Here is a 20224-nt window from a genome sequence, read left to right on the forward strand (position 1 = left end):
AATTCCTCTGACTCCTACTGCTCAGTCCTTATGAAAGGATGGGCTGGGAAAGGGAGGAACTATCAGCAGCTCCATCACCACAGCCGGGTGGAGCCAGACCACCAGGGAGATGGAAACTGGGAGGTTGAGAGCTGCAGCTGCCTCCTCTGGGAGGAACATCTGCGAAACCCTGTGCGGCAGCAGCAAGGGGAGGAGGAGTGGGCACAGGCAGCGAGAGTTCCCAGGGATGCACTCACACAGATAACTGTCCCGCTGGATGGCTTCCCAGGCTGCTGCAGCGGCACTTCCCTCCCCTGTCAGGGAGGAGGCAAAGCCCATCGTGCGCGACAAGCAATCCCAGTGTCAGCGCGGCCTCTTGCTTCAGCATCCCGGTTCTTGCGATGTTTTTTGATGGCCAAGCTGACCACAACGGGAACTGTCCTTCCACACCGATAACATGTTCTTTTGTTCTTACACAGGGACTTTTATACTGCTGGCACCTCAGAGTCAATGCAGCAATTAAACAGAAGACGGCAGTTACCTCGGAGCATTTGCCATCATCTCATGATCTAATGGTTTTCTGTAGGAGGTCACTATCATTATACACATGGGAAGAAAAAGAGGCACAGAGCTGACAGCTGGATGGCTGAGGGTTCACACGTCAGACTGGTACACGCTTAAGGGCGCCAGCTCTTCTGGTGCACAAACTTACGTGCTGTTCTCCTATGCACGCTGAAATCACCAGGGATCTTTGCTCTTCAAATTCAGTACAAAGATAGGAGTGAGAAGGGTGCAGGGAAGGATCCTTCCTCTCAGCCTGTGTATCTATAGCTACACTTGCTAGTATAGATAAAACAGGCTATGGACCGTTCTCTGGCTCCGACAACCAGTGCTGTGGCCAGGGGCACATCCACACATACCTGTGTTTTATTCCACTCTCACCAAAGGGTGAGAACAGTCCCTGGCACACGCTATTCCCAAACTGTGCTTGGACGCTTTCTGGGAGAAAATTAGTCAGACAGGCCAAAGGTGTGCCAAGGATCCTGCTAACAACTAAGCACTCTGAAAAATAAGCCTTGGCCCTGTATTATTTATTGGTGCCACTGCAGCCTTACAAGCTAGAGCAATAAAGGTACTTGATGCCTCTGTCTCACCCCAGCCTCGTGCTCTTCTCACTTGTTTTCTAGGTCAACCTGCTATCTTCTTTTATGGGCCAAAAATTCTTAGTGAGGACCCTATTTTATGAGGTCATAACTAAATATAAATTAAGACTAGAGCAGCAGGGATGCTGCTGAGGAGCCAACGTTACTATCTTCCCATAAACTTTTCTCACACTCAGTCTTCTGATTCCACTACTTTCACCACGTTTCTCTATTACTGCCAGCAAGGGTCGGTATGTGTAGTCTGTAAATACGGTGTAGTTGTAGAGGCTGGAACTACAGATACGTATTGAATTATTGTAAAGTTTGCTAAAGGAAAACCTCACCCCAACCATTTGACTTTTATTTTGGGGTACTTCACTGCTGTTTTCTTCATATACTCATATTACATAGTATATCTAGCTATATATATTAAACAATATATAGATACACACTATGTAATATATATACACTAAACAAAAATATGGCATAAATATTTACGTATTATATAGTATCTATAATTTGAATATAAATACAAAAATATTGAATAATATATATTGTAAAATTAAACAGAAAGTTTGAATATTGTGGAGCTGGTTTAAGTGCCACTTACGGCAGGGAGGTAACACTTAAACAGTGCTGGCATGAGTTCTCGTACTGTAACATCATCAGAGAAGTGTGAGAAGGCACAGTTCAGTTTACAGTTTCACCTGACAAACTAAGCCCTGGAGCAAAGGATTCCCTCCCTAACTGATCTCCTGCCACAGGTTTAAGCTTGTTCCCTGCTGGCTGCCAGCCTGGGAGATGTCTCATAATTAACCTGCAGGATGATATGCGTGTAGCTGACGACCATTCCACGCAATGCCGTTTCTATCGAACGTGTGAGATACAGGTTGCTCCCAGGTACCTCCTCTTCAAACACAAATACTTCATTGTAGTCTTCTGCACAGAGCCCACGGTACTTAAGATGCAGCTGTATAAAACTCTTCATCTTGCCTTCACTGTGGGCTGCCTCAAGGGGCTATCCAGCTTTCTTCTCTCCCTCCTACACTTTCCCACAGTGTACCTTGCACTGGATCTTCTCTGATTGAAAAGTACTCCTGTAAAAATAGAAAAATCCCGATAACAAAGAATTCACTTCAGTTTGACAAGTCATTTTTTTACAGAAACCTGCAGTTACAGCTGATTAACAACAGAATGAAGTTGTATCTTCATTCACTCTCACTGCTGTAACTACAGAACAGAAATACATGCAGTGTCCTGAAGTTTGGTTATCCTTCTTTTTCCTGCACTAGTATGGATGGTCCCAAGCAGCCCACAATTCCATGCTGCAGAACATCCAAGCAGAGGAAACAGGCTCCCCACACCTCCATCTCCTCTTTTACTTCCTAAACAAGGGATTCAGAAACAAAGGCATAAGAAAATGACATCACATAGTAAGGAAGCGACAGTGTTCAGAAATGGCCTCTGTGCCTTCCCTGTTTGATGTCACTGCAGCATCTGGTAAGTCAGAACAAGCAACAGCAGGAGGCAGGTGAGGACAGAGTTACTGCAGGTGGGAAATCCTTAGCATCTCAGCCATACTCGTGGAGGAAGCTACAGAGACAATGTAAGAGTTGCATGGAGGGATGGAGACCAGGACGGGGGAGAACAGGAGGACAGGATAACCAGTTTTGTAACTTGTAGGTGTGGAATGCAATTGCATGCACAACTGATGAACTTACATGCCAAATGAGGTAGGTGTCCAATCACCTTATTTGCATTCCATGTTAATGTGATCACTGCTACTGGCATACATTCGCACATTTTCCAAATATATATTTAAAGATGCAATCTTCAGAACACGTCCTAGTTTAAATGGGAAAAGCTCGGGCTGAGAAAGCAGCCAAAACTTTGAAATGGTAAGGGTTCACCTCTTCATCAGTAAAAAAAAGGATCTTATGTCCAGTAACGACTGCATATTTCTGTGGAACTCCTGCTAGAAAAAGTTATAGCCTGAAAAAAGCAAGCACGTGGAGATAGGCAACGGGTGTGCATTTGCTTGAAGACATTTTATGTTGGCTTTATGTAGACCTTTATGAGTATGCTAAAAAACCAGATGCTCAGTCAGAATTCAAGCAAAATCAGGGTTTATAAAGCTTTTCTTCCTAACTTGCCTATGCGATCAGCTATTCAGAAAAAAAAAATCAGCATCTGTGTGATACAGCTATACAGAACCTCTAAAGAAGACAGGGAGAAGACATCACAAGAACCTACCCCACGTTGGCAGTGTTAACTGCAGTGACTCAGAGAGCCTTTGGGCTGAAGCCCGTAAAGAATTAAAACAGCCTTGAGGCACTCCACAAAAATGCTGGAGATCCCGTGCAGGGTTACTGGAACTGTGGTAACAGCTGCTCTAAATTCAGAATCCTTGATCCTAAAAGCTCGCCTCGCTTGACCATCTTCACCGAGAAGCGGTGGATCCGTTTCTGTAAGAAGCCGCAGGGTGGCAGCGCTGCCGCACGCCGCCGGGAAGGCAGCCTGCTGGGAGGGAAACAAACCCGCATTAACAAGCAATACTGTCACTGGCGTGCTCGCAGCCGATTTGAAGTGAGAATCTGAAATAATTAGTCTTGACAAGTGAACCTGGTAACGAATTTCAAGGATTACACTGAATCTAGCTGCGGAAAACACCCCAACTCAGAAGACTTCAAAATTTAAATTTAATACTGTTCCCCCTCTCCTCATCAAAGCTATTCTGCTATCATGCCAGATGTGGAAAGCACATAACTACAGAACCGCAGTTTCAAAAAACTGTCAATCCAGTGAATACTTTGCACTACACTTTGCACTACATATAAATATACTTACACATACTTTTCATATAAAGACTGATGTGTCTTTATAAACCTAAAGACAACTTTATTTCATTCTTCAATCTGGGTGCTGGGTCCTTAATTGGCCACACCACAGCCACATTCATTTGTTCGTGGGTTCCCAAGTGAAGCACAACAAACAGCTCTTCCAAGAGAAAATGTAAGCATAGCTGAAAGGCAGTTCATCACAGTCTTGACTCCCTGCAGACAGCATAGGTGGGACAGTGCCAGATTTGGAGGACTGTCCTAGACAGAGACAACCACTGCCATCCCAGCCACCAGGGTCCCCTCCCATCTCTTCCCAAAGCATGCGCCACATGCCCACTTTGCAAAGATTAAACAAGCTGCATGTTGGAAGAGTGCAAAGCAGCAGTCTTTCTTTAGTCACTTTAACATTAAAACCACAAAAAAATGCGGAGGGCCACAAAGCCCTCAAGGGACTTGGAAATATTCAAGGCTTCTCAGTCTCCTGCTCATATATTTGTTTCACTTGGGGCCCGTAGTCTGCTCACACACCAAGGCACCAGAGTTTACTGCTGTGGATTACCTCTTGAGCACTAAACAACATTGCTTTAGATTAAAAAAAAAAAGTCTTTATGAAGCATTTTTAAGACAAGAGGCTGTGACCAGAATCCTGCCACACAACAACATGCATATATGAAGCGGCAGCAGCAGCACGTTGTTGCTGTGAGTCCTAACTAACGATGGCTGCGTCAAGAGCACTGCTGACTGCTCAGTTCAGTCAAAGTGTGCACAGGGCCACCAAGCCAGCAACCAAGGCGCACGTAGCAAGCTGAAGGGGTCTGAGGGCAAGCAGCCTCACAGAAACACCAGGTAAGTGCCATGAACGCTCACATCATCTCACCCACAAACCACATGTTGCCCACTGCAGGGATGCTCTTTCCTCTATAAAGCTGCCATGTGTTGGACGGACCAAGGCAGAGCCAGTTGCATCAGAATAGACTGGAAAGGCACAGTTCTGCTTCATAAATGATGCAAAACACTAACTTCTGAATAACTTCTCTAATCTCCTTCACTGAAGAAAATTACACTGGTTCTACGTTTCTGTAGCTAAACCTGCCGGTTTGCTGGCTGAGGTGTTACCCCTGAGAAGGCGTCTGCAGTTGAGCCCCTGCCGATTGGCCAAAGGCCGCCGTGGCACCCGGGGCCTGCCGGCGGCAAGGCCTTGCAGGGTGGCCCACGGCGAGCCCCGCGCTGCTCAGCCGGGAAAAAAAGTCATCAGAAGGACCGGAATCACCAGGGGGCTCCGGCTCCTCAGGGGCCTTTCGCGGCGGGGGCGGCGGAGGACGGGCCTGAGGCGCCCAGGGAGCGCCCACACCGCCGCCACCGGGCCCCAGGGCCGGGAAGCAAGGCTGGCACGGTAACTGCCCGACCAGCCGGCGGCGGGGCGGCCCGGGGTGACCAACACCACCCACCGGCGCCACCGCCCTCAGCCCGCCACGCCTCAGGGGACAGCAGACGAAAGCGGAAGTGCGCTGCTAGCGCAGCCCCCTTTCCTCCCCTCCCGCTACCGTGACTTCCGGTGGCCGCTCTAGCCGGCGCCGCGTCTATGCCCGCGGCGCTGGGGGATGTTTATTGTCGCGGGGAGTGGGCCCAGGACCCGGACCGCCGCCGGGGGCCAGCGGCGGGGCGCCTAGCCACCGCCACCCCGCCACCGCCCGCTCCCGCCCGCTCCGACAGACCGACTGCCCGCACGGTAACGGTTGCCGCCCGCCGGCGGGCCGCGCTCCTCCTCCTCTTCCTCTTCCTCCTCCTCCTCGCCACCGCCGCCGCCTCGGGGGACCCGGCCCGGCGGGACCTGCCCCCTCGTGTCCCCTCACCGCGCCCGCCCCTTCCCGGGGCCTGCCCCGCTCCCCGCCGCTGCCGAGCCGGCCGTTCCCCCCTCCCCCGGGGCGGGCGGTGCGTGGCCGGGGCCGCCGTGTCAGGGACGGGAGGGAAGGGGGGGGCCGAGCCTCCTCCCGGGGAAACGGCCCCTTCCCCGGCAGCCGGGGAGGCGTCCCCGAGGGGCGCCGGCCGCCCTGCCCTCGGGGTCCCGAAATAGCGGACCAGGCCCTGGTGGGTTCGCACCAGCGACGGCCGCTGCTGGGAACGGGGCCCGCCGTGGCCAGGCCGCCCCTCGCCCGCGCTTTGTTCCCCCTCTGTCGTCCCGGGGAGCTTCGGAGAGTGTTTGGGGGGTGGGGGTAGGGGCAAGAAACCCCCAATAATCTGTTCACCTGAGCGTTGTGGCAGTGGTGCGTGTCGGGCTTTGAGCGGGACCCCCGGGTGCGCGCATAGGAAGAGCGCTTCTGTTTCCTCACCCGGGACGCGCAAATGGTAAACGTTTGGCTGGGAGAGGGATGAGAGGCTTACCCACTGTCTTAACGTATTTTGTAACGGCAAAACGGATTTTTCTTGCAATGTTTTATCAAGGTGGAGTGGCCGCCCTAACCTGTTGGTTCAGATTTTTACCATACCTATGACCATCTTCCACCTATCATAAAGACCTAAAGGATTGTTCTGAATGCCTGGCGCTCGACGGTAGCTGGATCTTATGAGAAAGAGGTGGCACTAAATTGGATGCAAGTGATTCTTGCTTTGACTATGACTGGATCTTTTTGACGATAAAGACTTGAGGAAAATGGCCTGTTATTAATTATTTAAGAATGCGCTTCCCGGTGTTGTTCTGTACGCTGTTTGGCTTTATTCCCGCAACTGGATTTGTGTTGAAAGACCCCAGGTCTGTGGGGATGCAGTAGGCTTATCCAAGAGATTTGACAGCAGGATTGGGCGTTTGTGTCCTACTTGCTTATGGCATAGCCGGCATCGTCATTCGGTTTGTTAGTCTAATTGGACAAGTTCCTACTTTGATACTGGTTTTATGCATATTTGGAAATCTTCTCCTTCTCCAAAATATATTTGTTTCATTTCTGTAGGAAACAGTCATGACTGTGCAAATCTCAGAAGGTAAAATATTAGCTTCAGGAAGGCCTTTTGCTTTAGGGACAATTTAACTTGCCTGTGGAGCAGGGAGAAAGTAAAAATGCACCTCTCTAGCTCCGTGACTGTAACTAAGAAAGTTGCTTAGATCAGAGGATTTTCTGTACAGACAGTAGTAGCTATGTTGCTCTTGGTTCTGGGGAGTCATCCACCTACCAGTGGACCGTATCATATCTGAGAATTCAAAAGATTTCAGAGATCTGTCACCTCCAGCGTTTCATATGGACCCGTTTCCTGAGGGATTGAACACAAATCTTAAAAAAATGCACCTTCAGTGGAAGGATGTACTCGACTCTGTCCTCGTTCCAGCAGGGCTTAATTTTAAGCGTTCTCTGTTCTCATATGGAAACCTCATATAGAAATTCCTGCTACTACTTAAAAAATGGTTTTCAAGCAATAGTTAGATGAATGCCTACTGGCGCAGAAGTGTCAGCAATCCCTTCAGCTGGGCTGTTGGAACTCTTTATGGGGTCAGTCAGTGGGTGACCTGCTTCGGAGCAAGATTAAAAATAACCGGTAGAAGTTGCTTATACTTAGGCTGCTGGTGAAAAAGGTGTTTGTTAAACTGTTCTGACATTAACGTAACCATTGTTAGATACCCCCCATCTACTTTTATAGCTCTGAGATTCTTGGATCAAAGGTAGCCAAAAGCTTAAAATAATACTTTGTTTATATACCCCCATCCCAAGTGCCTTTCCTCTCTCTTTCATGATGATGGTGTGGTTGGTTTGGTTTGGAACTTTTTGAAGACAGGCAGCACTGGCTTTTTTTAGATTGTAAGATTTCAGTGCAGGGTGTTTGTCTTCATGTGTGTTTATATAGTACCTAAAATAGTGTGGCCGTGGTCCTAACTGGGGATGTATGGGTAATGCTTTGTTTAAGAACTTCAGTGCTCATTCCTTCCTCCAAAGTATTTCTTATTCTGGGAAGTTTCTTTAGTTTCACTGTAGAATACGTTACTTTACAGTGTCAAATATCCCTGAGTTAGCTTTTGTTGGTTTTATTTTTATGTTCATTATCATTCTTTACCTATTTACTTTTTCTTCCTTTCTCTTTTTTTCTTCTTAGCATAATATTCCAGAGGTATCCCTGAAATCTACATTGAAAAGAAAGAACAAACTCTTACTATTTCCTTGACAAATTAAAATAATACAAACCTTCAGAGAGATGTATTTAAGCTTTTTTTCTGTGTCAGGATATTGTGTTACTCTGGTGCAACAGAACACGAAATCAAAGTTGGCTAGGTTCTTGCGCTGGAGAAAGCTGAATGAAGTACACAATTTAAAAGAAATGCTGCACGTATAGAAAGTAAATGATTTTATTTTCAATTTTAGCCTATTACTAAATTAGCATTAACTGGCAAAACGTAATTTTGGAAATGAGATTTAAGCTGCTAAAATTTTAATGTTCAAATGAGAACAACTTCGAGCAGAACTAATCAACAAAGCCTAAGCTGAGTTCAATAAAATCAACTTAGGTGTTTGCAAGTCTAGAACTGGAATGAACCAGATGTTTGGTTTCTACTCAGTCTCTCTGTTCTGCAAGTGTAATGGCATTAATATGGGATGGTAACAGGTTTATATGTAAGGCTGTTGCTTGATCTCAAAATCTTTGTAAAAGCATGGGAGCATTATTTTCCCCATTTTGAAGATAGTGGACAGGTCAGAGCTGCACAGCAGGGGTACGGTAGTATGTATCAGCTGCACACAAGATGAGAAAACTGGGAAAGGGGATGTTGCTTAGACCTCCTGTATTCCAGCTAGTCGTGCTACTGGATATATGTATAAGTAAGAACAACTGCTCTCGCTCTCTCTCTTCCTTTTCACTCCCTGGTCCTTTCTCTCACTCTCTCCCTGGTCCTTCCTCTCCCCTCCTTATCTCTCTCTCCCCCACCTTGCCCTCTCAATCGTCCTTTCTCCCTCTCGGTCTTCCTTTTTTGCACTCTTTTCCTCTCTCTCTTCCTTTCTCTCTTTGTAATTTTTTAAAGATAATGTTGTTGTACCTTTTTTATTAGTATTTTTTTTTTATGTTTAGCTTGCTTCTGTTCACATGGTTCCTATGAATTCAGATGTCTTTGAGACTTCCCAAAGAAAGGTAGCAGGACACCTCTTCTCCAGATTTTTTTTCTTTCTTGTCAGTACAGTGTGAGGCATTAGAATGAACGCTTAAGGCAGAGGTTGTAACAGGTTGTGTGCACGCACTGCTTGGATAGAAGTATCCAAGTCTAGAAACATTTTGGTTTACCCAATATTTCTAAACCATTACTTGGAAGAGGTTAACATTGTATTTGTACACCAAATGGGAATGCGTATAGTCAGAATTGTTGAAACTTAGATTCAGGTTCTCAAGGAAGATGGGTAGTACTTGGCAGCAGCAAATAAAAAAATTTGGTAATTAATATTTGAAATGCTCAGTATTTGAGTGAAAAGTTTAATAATGAAGTGCTTCTGTTAATGTAGAATAAAGGCAGTTTCCAGTATTTTTACACTTTATTCAGATACTGCTGCTACAACGGATTATGGCCTTTTTTAACTGATTGTCACAAAACATGGTCTAGAATATTAGCTGCAGCTCAAATTAAATTTCAGATTAAAAAGCTCCTCCCTAAATATCTGTTGTCTTGAACTTTCAGAACATGGCTAATGAAAATGGGGGCACGTTACTGTAATGTTCTGTAATTTCTCTCATTAAAGTCTATGCAAGTAGATTGTACTTCTAACCAAGATACACTACAACTGCTGAAAGCATCCTTACTGACAGCTCCACAGCATGTTAATGCTCTGTAGATCCCCCTTTAATGATAGATCTTTTCCTTTTGCATTGTAACTGTCCTCTCTTTCGAAGACTTTTTCCTTTGTCCTGAATGAGCACGTGTCTTTTCTCCCCGGATCTGTTTAAGACAAGCCATCAGAGTTTTATGGGGACATTATCGTACAGGATTATGGTTTGCTGAGAGGTTAGCAGGGGTGTTATGCATGACGGTGTTATTATTCCAGAATGTAGAAATTGAGGATGCCAGCAGAAACTTGCTGATAATTGGGAGACACTCTGATTGGGGATATCTTGTTTTCTTATGTGGCAGTCATTCCTGTGTTCCAGTAAGTGAACTCGGCGAGAGCCAGGAGTTGGAGACGGAGTGGAAAACAAATGCCTTTCTGAAGATGCCATGGGTTCCAGCTCCTTGCTCTGTGCTGGCCCTGCCTGCATGCCATTCAAAATCTGTACATGTGCTATCTTTGGATCTGGTGCCATAAATTGCTAACCCAATCTGTAGTAGTCCATCAAAACCAGATGGGATAAGTCACTTCTAACTTTGAGGATTCATATAATTTTTCATTTAGAATTACCAAAAAAAAAAAAAATAAAAAAAGGGATCCAGGAATACTAATGAGTTACTGTTTGTTCTCTTCTTCTTTGCCTGCTTTCCCCCCAACCCCCACACATAGCCTTTACTTTTTCTGGTTTTTCTCTTGCTGTTTCTTCATCTCTTTTTTTTGTGTTATCACCTGTCTTGCCTTGTCTTACATTGGAAAAGCCAACAATTTCAGAATAATTCTTTCAGCCGGGAACAAGTGGTACAGTGGAAGCAGCAACCATCACAGCAGTTGACCCAATACATTATGCGCATCTGCCTTGTAGTTTATTACTTCTGTATTATCAGTGAGTTGTAGTCAAAGATGCACCTTGAGTGCGTTCTCAATTAGAATCTATGGCATGATGATTAGGAAGTTGTAGTCAGATGAAAATACTGATTGTAATGTTAACTTGTATCTTGAAGATTTCTGATACAGAACGTAAGGCTGAAACGTTTAAAGTGATAGAAATGCATTAGAGTCTGATACGTATATTGTTGTTCTTGATGCATAGCTTCCTGCTTCTTCCATGGCAATGAGCATATAAAGCATTTCCTATAGCTGACTATTTTTCTTCGATTTTGCTGTTCACTTTCTGTTGTGTTCATTTTGAATGAAATTGAATGAACTAAAATTTTAGACTAATAGGTAAAGATAATATCTTGGTCTAATATATGAATATAAGCCTCTATCTCTTAGGCTATGCTCTACTTAAGCTACTTGTTCTCTAGCAAAACTTAAGATTTTTACATTCCTCTGCAATGAAAAATCCCTTAATGAACTACAGTATTTTGATGTAAGTCCTTTTCACTATACAGCAATGCTTTTCCCCTTTACCCCTCTCCCCAAATACTTCACATGAGATTTATTAGAGACGTCCGCTGTCTTGGCTTTGGTATGCTTAGAGAAGAGGTGTCGGGCAGACTCAGGCTGGGCCCATCCTTCTCCCCCGGTTGAGATACGTGTTAGGAGTGTCACCTTCAGTGTGCACAGGCAGACTGGGCACTTCTTGGCTGCCTTAGGTTTGCTGTGCATGCACTGGGCGGCTGTCCTGTGCCTTCACGCTTAGTCATGCTTTTCCTCAGAAACACTCAGTCTTACTCTGCACATACAATACATTAATTCTGTGCGGTTCCTGTGGGCAGTGCAGAAGGGGGTGAGAAGCCACTGCAGCTCAGCCCAGGCTGTTGCTGCCACCGGGACATTTGGTATAGCTCACGTGATGCTATTGTATTGGGAGAGGTAGGCCAAGAGCGCTGGTTGAGATTGGGAAGGCTGTGGTAGCAGGCTGTCTACAGGCTGCAGTTTGTGTAACCCATGTTACTTCAAAGGTATTCAGCAGGCTCACCCGTTCCAACACAAATGTCAAGCTGTTCAGAATTATCAACTTCAGCAGTAAGAGAAGTGCATTTTCCTGAGGTGTCTAGTGACATCCTCAGATGAGCTGAGGAAAGATTATCCACTGGAGCTATGGAAAAAGTTTCAGTAATCTTTACTGTGTCCTAACTTAGTGGGTGAGAGTTGTAACATATTTAACCGACAAGTTTAAATATTTTTTACATATGTATGTATGTATATACACTTTATTTCTGTGAAGACTGGCAACATGGCTTTAAACAAGTAACCTCTTATTTTCTAGCGTACAGGATGCATACACACATCCCTCCGTACGTGCAGTTACCTTAAATGAGTCAGAGCATAGTCACTTCTACTTCTTGTCTCGTTTTAAGGGACGGATGTATGCAAGGGCGTTAATAGGCAATTTTCTACTGGTATGTTTAACTTTATCATTTTCCTTTCTCAGGATGTGATCTTCATGGTGAGCTGGTGGGAGAACTGAGTTGTAAATCACCCCAATGGATGCGGACAGTGATGTTGCATTGGACATTTTAATCACAAACGTAGTGTGTGTTTTTAGAACAAGATGTCATTTAAACTTGAGAAAGATTGCATTAGAGGGAGCAAATGTGATATACAAGCGTGATGTTGGGGTAAGAAATTCAACATACCTCAATTATCTGTTTTTTATGAATGTTCCTTAAGCTAAACATATTTTGGCTGATATCTGTGTATGGTGGATGGAGGAAAACATAGTTTTATTTCTGTATTTCTGTTCTTGATAGGCATTTAGTTTGTCATACGCTAAATGTACAGTGTGGGCAGGGGGTAGATATTGACTGCAGCTAGAGAGGTGAATATTGGGTATAAGGTATGTGATGAGACCTCTTACACCTCACGGTAATAACATAGATGGTTTTGTCAAGAAAATATATCCTGATAAGGAGTCAGCAATATAGGAGTCACTATAATAAGAAAAAAATTAGCACAATGCTCCTGGCTTTCAGCTTTTTATTTGGAGGAAAATACCTTCCTTTAATCTGTTTTGTGAACACTGAATCAGTGGCTGAGATATTCCATACTTCTTTTGCTCTTCTCAGGAGCTGATTTTTTTTTAGTTACTGAAAGAGATGAAGGAATGGTTCAAGGCTATAAAAAATGAAGTATTATTGGTGTAACAGTTGATTTGTCTAAGAGTTGATATCCCCCTCCCGTTTGAAATTGAACTCCCACTAATTCCCAATTCTTTCACTTCTGTTTTTCTTTTTAGAAAGTACTAATGAAGCTTAGGAAACCTAGGATTACGGCAACAATTTGGTCCTCAGGAAAAGTTATTTGCACAGGAGCCACAAGGTGAGTTCATGAAGATTCTTTCTGTAGTTGTAAATTCTTGTGTATTTTAAAATATAATGTTGTAAATGAAGAAGATGGCAAGAGACAGTACTTGCCACTGTTAAGATCACTCACACTGCATCACACGTAGATCCTTGCCAAACTTATGTATTTGGGAGGAACTTTTCTATGTGAAGTGTCTGCCTCAGACTGAGTTGAAATCTTAAGCAACACCAGTTCAGCCTTCTGGGACAGCAGCAGGGAAAACTACTTGATGAAGAAAATCATAAAGATTTCATTTCAGAACTCTTTAAGAAGTCTATGTTTTTAGCCAGAACTTGAAACTTGGGAAGGGATGACCTTTTCTGAGGGATATCTCTTACTGTTTCACGAAAACCCACGTGAATTTAATCAAGTTATACAGTGTTGAGGGACTGGAAAGAAGCAGAAGCAAACTCTCAGTTCAGATGCATGTGAGACTTGCTAAACTCTTAACAGCTGAATTCCTTTAAGATATGTCTGCATTGTGGAGTAAGGTTAAGGTACAATAATACATTTGCATACTTTCTGTATATGGTCTCTGTTCAAAATGGAAGATGATTGTTCAGGATGTTAACTCCAGATTACCCGTGATCATATTTGTCTCTTAAGAGTATTTAGTATCATGTATGATCAAAATACATCTTCAACTTCAGCTGGACCGAGTGCCAAGATATTATTCAAACAACGCATAAACAACTCCATTTGAATATCTAGATAGTTAAAATGTGATACGTACAGTAGGATAAAATGAAGGCTGTCCTTTTGATCATGGTTCATTCATTACATAATTTCCCGTTCATTTTGTAGCTGAGTAGCTATTGTGGTATGTGTGCTCACAAATAAATACTCCATGTCTGCTAATGCTAGATTCTTTTCTTTCTTCTTTATAGTGAAGAAGAAGCTAAATTTGGTGCCAGACGATTAGCTCGTAGTCTACAGAAACTAGGTTTTCAGGTAATTCTAATGAAAGAGGACTTGTATGACTCAGTGCTGGTAGTCCATTTTGTAGAAATAAAGGAAACTAAGGGAGGATAACAGTTCTGCAGTAAGCATGTTTTCACTCAGATGCCCCTTTTGTGTCAGCATACGTTTTCCAGATGCTAGTTAAAGAGAAACTGGTTTATTTTGCAGATTTGAGTTTCATTTGGCAGCTCAGAGTAGCGCTTCTTCACTGGCTAATGAACAACAAAATTTGCTTAATAAATGAACCACCCACAGATGTTTCTTGGATAGAATTTACAGTATCTTGAAAGATTTATTTGGAAGAAGTGCTGAAGACTGTAAACCTAGCTGTCATTTGATCATAATTTTCCCTCATTTCTGATGGAGTAGCAGATATTTGTCCATCTTGTTAAGGGCAAGTTTGAGCCTCTTTAAGGGGGGGGAAGTGCTTCTACGTGATCAGGTTGCATAGTGGGAAATAAACCAAAGAGAATACTTAGGACATGAAACCCCTCTTTTTTCTGGGTTTGGGTTACCATTACCAGTCAAAAACACCACTTGCATTTCATAGTAAAGGTTGAAAAACAGCAATGTGCATGACTTAAAATGACATGTTGATAATACTGGAAAACTTCCTGGTAGTCAGTTGCACTGTTTACCCACAGTTTCAGTTTATGGACAGGCAATTAAATAAACTCAGTGGCTGTCCTTTGGCAGGGAGAGGCTCCCTTTGATTGTAGTACATAAAGGCAGTGGTGAAAGGCTATCCTGGCAACGCTGCATCAGACCCAAGCAGAAATTGGACACTCTTACTGTTACAAATGCATACGTTAGATCCCGCCTCTGAGAGTTGGAATGGAACATTGAATCAGCGAGGTAAACAGTGCTTCCAGGGTGGACGCACCAAGTTTTATAATGAAATGCAGTTTGAGTGGAATGTAATTTGAAGAGTAAATTGACAGTTGACCTTTCGTACAGATAAGTTGCTTCTAAAAAGTTTTGACTGAGGAATGGTCATTTTAAGTTTAGGCAACCTCAGAAAATAAGTTTCTCCAGTGATATTGGCCACACTGACTTCTCAGCAGTGCATTTGTTTGTTTAGGAATTGTCTGTTAGCCATTTTATTGTCATCTAAAACGGCTGTGGTAAAGAATAACTGAAAGCCAGTAGTTGGAGCTGGGTTTCAGAAAGTAACAGAGTAGAAAAACAGCTTGCCATACTGGCCACTCGAGATTTGAAGCAAACCAATTTTCACCTTTTTTCTTACTCTTAGCTTTAATGAAAATGGTGTATAGCAACAGGGCATTAAAGACATTTCCAAATTGCATACAATTCTTGTAACAATGAAATTTAAGCTTTTTCTCTATTTATTTTGGTGTTCCATAAGCTATTTAATTTAGTTTATTTTCAGTTTGGAGGTGTTTAGTACAGCAATATGAGTTGGTTTCATGTCTCGTTCTTAAGCTACTATAACCTTATAATACAACTCTGAAGTATCTAGTTCAACAGCTACTGTACCAGGGAAGGATAATGTAAGCGATTTGAGCCCATTAATACTGTTTAGATTCCTATTTGAAATACATCAATCCCAAGGTTTAGTACTGAAATCACATCAAAATATTCTAATTAGTATTCTGTTTTTTTGCAGTACATGAATCTGCCTCGCTGTAAACTGGATTTCTAATGCCCTTTTTCCCCTCTTTTTTGAAAAGGTAATTTTCACAGATTTTAAAGTTGTGAATGTTTTAGCAGTGTGCAACATGCCCTTTGAGATCAGATTGCCAGAATTTACGAAGAATAACAGACCTCATGCGAGGTACGGTAGGATTTTAAATAATTATAGTCTTGGTATATTTCTTAAGTTTTTCTTTTTCAGCTCTAGATCTATCTTCTTTACATTTTATTTTGTTTTCTAGTTATGAACCGGAACTTCATCCTGCCGTGTGTTACAGAATAAAAACTCTCAGAGCTACCTTACAGATTTTTTCCACAGGCAGTATCACAGTTACAGGTATTTTGATGTCAAAAATAAATATTTAACTTGTTGGGAATATTTAACTTTTGAACCAGTAGGTTTAGGAAAGGAAGACATTTAAAACTGTCAAAAGATGCTGAAGGGATCTCATTTTCCAGTGCTAATGCCTAGTTTGTTTTTGAGTGAAAATGCCAGAAGAGTTGTAGAGAATATGTTGTTATTGGTAGATGCAAAAATTACTTTGAATATACAGTCTGGTTTTTATAAAAACAAAAGTGAGACAGGACTTGAGAATGCAGGTGTTTATTGTTTGTGTCAACATTTGAATTTTCTTCCTTATTTTTTTCATCTTCATAGTGCTGTAAACTACACTGCATGTAGCATTAACATCCCTTTCATCAATACGTGTTTCCAAACTGGAGATTTATGGAAACGTATAGGATAGCGTAGCATTTTGTCGTAACTGAAGTTGGCCAATATTTGCAGTTCTTCAGAGTTGTGTTCTCTTCTGTTAAAGCTCAACTGAGAGGGAACCACCATCTGAATCACAGGCATCAGTGATTTTTCCCATGTGATCAGAGACGTGATTGTCCCAGATCTTGGAGATGCCATGCCATGTTTTTTCCTCTCTCTTCCTTATTTTTGTTTTCCATTCTATATTATGTTTTCTTGTGAGGTGTCCACCCCATGTTTCCAGATACGAGAAGTCAGTTTTTTAGATAATACCTATTAAAATGGTACAGAACCAAAACCTATCACTTCAGCAGGAATTCTGTCTTGTGGCTGTTAGAGCTCAGCTGCTGGTATCAGAAGTTGGGTAGGGATTTTTATTTTCACATCTTAATTCCTCAACAAATACCTACGCTTTATGGGGAACCTTTCTCACACGGTACTGGGAGAAATGTTTCTTAAAGAAGACAAACTCCATCAGATTCGGTAATCTGAAAATACAGAGCTAAAAAGTATTTCAGGATTACAGTATATGTTCTGAACAGAGCAACTGGTCTATCAAAAGCTAGAAACCAAAATAAATAAGAAGCTTGAGTATCACTGCAGTAATAAAAAGCTCTCAGTGTGTCTTGTCAGCCTCCTAATGAGATTTAGCCTTTCTGTAAGGTTATTATTACTCCATATATGGGACAAAATCACTTTCATATTTCCAGAATTGTCCTTTCAAGTATAAAAGCAAATATGGTAAACACCAGCGTTTTTCTTCCTTCTCGTTTACTTGTTACAGTGAGTTTGAAATATCTCAGACCTCTGTCGGTTTTGTCTAGGCCTTTCTTCTAGGGAAGAAGAAATGTCCGCAGTCTTACATTTCTTGTCCTAAAAATGTTTTAAATTACTTTTCAACCTAACTGTGCTCCCAGAGTACACAGGCATCAAAGCATGTGATAATTTGCTATTCTCATTTATCTGCATCACCAAACTTTTATCCAGAGTGAATTTCTTCTGGTATGTTACTGCTCGCTTATTTATAATATTCATGGCATAAAATGGTCTAGTACCATTAGAAGGCATCGCTAGTTCATTCTTCCTTTTCTTTCCCCAAATGCTCGTAGATCATGTTAGATAACCTTCAGATGCTTCATCCTGAGACAATAAGAGTTCCCTGGATTTCAGGTTTTGTCCTGAGATCAATGGTGGAGCCATCTGCAAAATCCAGACTAGAAAGTAATAATCTGTAATTTTCAAGCATAAAATAATCTTGCTCAAAACATACTTGGGTTAAATCCAGCATTATTTAGCAGTCGTTCTTGTTTGTAGGTTTTTAAAGGAAGAGATGACAGTGGCTAGGCTTTGAGTAATAGAAATTCCTAGAAAATTAGCATAAGTATTTCTTTTACCTCTGCCACTCAGCCTCTGCCTTCTTCTCTGGGCTGACTGTTTAAGCCAGTAAATCGAAAAGCACCCAGGTTGTTAGGAAATTAAATAATAGTATTATTTGTAGTCTAGCCGTTGACCAGTGTAGAACATCTTGCAGATTTCATGCGAGAGTCTCTTCTTGTAAGTAAAAGTGATCAGAGGAACACCTTCTTAAGTTGGGAGAAATGGGGGAGAAATTATTTTTGTCTACAGTATAAAGTTGTGGTAGCTAAAAATATTAAGGTTATTTTAAAGATACTATTGTTGGTTTAATTTCTGACTCCCTGATTTTTCTCTTCCTACTGCTTTTTTCTTTTTTTTAATGTGTCTCAGGGCCAAACGTAAAGGCTGTTGCCAGTGCTGTGGAACAGATTTACCCATTCGTGTTTGAAAGCAGGAAATAAATTTTATAATTCACCACTTGATGGTTAGGTTCCCTAACCAAGCACCTTTAAAGACTGCTGCACATTGGACTAAAAGCAAAAAGAAAAACTGGACCAACCGTAGTAGAGGAATACAGACTCTCGTACTTGCTCATGGCCACAGTATAAACTCCAGTTCCTTTGGATTTTACTCTTACAGTGCTGTATTGTAAAAACGGAAGTTTACAAGATATGAAATTGCTGCTTTTAAAAAGACATTCTATTTATTTTTGCAGTAATTTCTGTGTATTCATAAGCAAAGCTGTCACGATGTGCACTACCTTTAAAACATTTTTTTTTTTTTTAGTTTGAGCTTGTGTTTTATTTGTGAATAGTCTTTTACATTTTTGTATGCTGAATATTGGGCACCAAAGAAGCTGTAAAACTTATCTTTTTCACCTTATGAATGTGCACAAATAAAAGTTTGGAAAATATTTCTCTTCATACCTGTTCTGTTATATTCCTTTCCCTTTTTCTATTACAATTAAAATTGTATAGTTGCCAATTAATTTGAAACAATGTAAGAATAGTCTTCTGCTGATACCTTCTGTTTCTATTTGTAGTATGTGTAAAACTTTGTGCGTGGGTTAGACTGAAATCTATAGTAGTTACGTATGTTTATCGGAGGATGAAATTTGGTTTGTTCCCAGTTCTCTTAAGTACATGCCAGACTTCAAGTATTTTCTTGCTGTTACACGAAGAGAAGACATTTCTAAATATAAAGGTCTATGGCAAGTGTTTTCCCGTAGATGATGAGGAAATCTTACCAACTAAAGAAGCTACTGTAGAAAAACCAACTGCCTTGTCCACCTACTGGATGCAAAAGGAGAAAAGTTACCGTGTGAGCTTCGGTTTTCAGGAAAGCGGTGCTGTGCTTCAGCTCGAGAAGATGGTACGGTCATGCTAATTCATCCCCAGCTTATTGCCGAATGATTAACGCAGACCTTTTCTACACTCTTCTTACTGTATACTATTTTCATGACAGGAGCTGCCAACAAGCGATGAAGCTTGGTTCTGGCATGTATTATTATTGGTATTAATCTTGGACTTGGAAGCCAGTAGATGTTTCTCTGAATAAGTGCACATTTGAAGCAGAAGAGAGGTGAATGCTTAAAAGTAACTGCAAATGCTACTTTTAAAAAGATACAATAAATATGTATAAATGTATGTATGTCTTTTTTCCCTATCTCACTGAAGAGAAGTGTAACACTACCATTGTGCGCTGCAGGTAATATACAGTCTTAGTGGGTGCTAAAAATAGTAAACCGTGAGTTGTTACTGTACCAGATAGCCACAGGTGTGAAAGAAGGGTGGATGAATATCCTGAAGAAGCGAATGCCTAGCATAATGTATTTAACCTGTCTGAGGGGATGGTATAGAAGTTGGGGCTGTCCGTAGTGACTTCTTGCAGAAATTATGGAAAGGAAGGAATAGTATGGGAAATGCTCAACCGAACTCTTCAGAAGAAAAAGAAAGAAGCAACGATTTGCCATGAGCCTTAAGTGGTATATTCATAAAACGTCTTTTAAGCTCAGTGTAGGTAGGAAAGAGAGGACTTATAACCATGAAATTACTAAGTTGAGTTCAGCAATCCCGGGATTCATGATAAAGAGCAGAGCAAGGGATGCCTGCTATATGCAAGCTTTCTGGTTTGTATAGAAGATAATGTGGACCTCAGCACTCCAGACACTAATGAGGATTTTGTGAAAAGTCGCAGAGAGCAATGGACAAACCACCATTAGGGAACACTAGTGTATTGTTATTACAGTTTAAAAAAGAAGAAGGTATTTGAACAATGAGCAAAATTGTAATGGGTTTTCTAGGAGCAAAGTGCAGTCCTGAACTGATGAACGAGGATTTGGCCATTATAATGACAATAGCTGTCTTAGATTAGGCTTGCCTCTTTTTCTTTTGGATCAAATTACAAAGCTCTTGAGAGCTACCAGTGAAATTCTGGAGCTTTTATCAAGCATATGTGTCTCCT

General features: G+C 42.0%; 1 protein-coding gene and 1 long non-coding RNA gene across 5 annotated transcripts; one reads left to right on the plus strand and one right to left on the minus strand.

Moving 5' to 3' along the window:
• Positions 1-1466: 1466 nt before the first annotated feature.
• Positions 1467-5804, minus strand: LOC142054743 (uncharacterized). 3 transcript variants are annotated; one of them, XR_012659659.1, is made up of 3 exons: positions 5677-5804; positions 3375-3638; positions 1467-2218 (listed from the first exon to the last, which is right to left on the minus strand). It is a non-coding gene; the product is annotated as an uncharacterized LOC142054743 (long non-coding RNA). The 3 variants fall into 3 exon arrangements; XR_012659656.1 differs by having other exon boundaries at positions 2843-3638; XR_012659658.1 differs by lacking the exon at positions 5677-5804 and adding an exon at positions 3975-5459 and having other exon boundaries at positions 2843-3638.
• TBPL1 (TATA-box binding protein like 1) lies at positions 5456-18674 on the plus strand. 2 transcript variants are annotated; one of them, XM_075087680.1, is made up of 7 exons: positions 5456-5690; positions 12128-12314; positions 12932-13014; positions 13926-13989; positions 15690-15793; positions 15894-15988; positions 18152-18674. In XM_075087680.1, exons 2-7 carry the CDS (start codon positions 12180-12182, stop codon positions 18220-18222), a joined length of 552 nt encoding a protein of 183 aa, XP_074943781.1. In that variant the 5' UTR covers positions 5456-5690; positions 12128-12179; the 3' UTR covers positions 18223-18674. The 2 variants fall into 2 exon arrangements, with proteins under 2 accessions (XP_074943781.1, XP_074943782.1); XM_075087681.1 differs by lacking the exon at positions 5456-5690 and adding an exon at positions 5757-6307.
• The last annotated feature ends 1550 nt before the right edge of the window (positions 18675-20224 follow it).

This window comes from Phalacrocorax aristotelis, chromosome 3 (assembly GCF_949628215.1).
Source record: "Phalacrocorax aristotelis chromosome 3, bGulAri2.1, whole genome shotgun sequence".
In the NCBI taxonomy this organism is placed as follows: Eukaryota; Metazoa; Chordata; class Aves; order Suliformes; family Phalacrocoracidae; genus Phalacrocorax; species Phalacrocorax aristotelis.

What these genes read in the sequence shown, in the direction of transcription:
- TBPL1 (XM_075087680.1), top strand. Translation starts at nt 12,180, where the DNA reads ATGGATGCGGACAGTGATGTTGCATTGGACATTTTAATCACAAACGTA. An exon ending in ATTTGCACAGGAGCCACAAG is followed by an intron (nt 13,015 to 13,925) that starts GTGAGTTCATGA and finishes TCTTCTTTATAG; the next exon opens with TGAAGAAGAAGCTAAATTTG. An exon ending in TACAGAAACTAGGTTTTCAG is followed by an intron (nt 13,990 to 15,689) that starts GTAATTCTAATG and finishes TTTTTTGAAAAG; the next exon opens with GTAATTTTCACAGATTTTAA.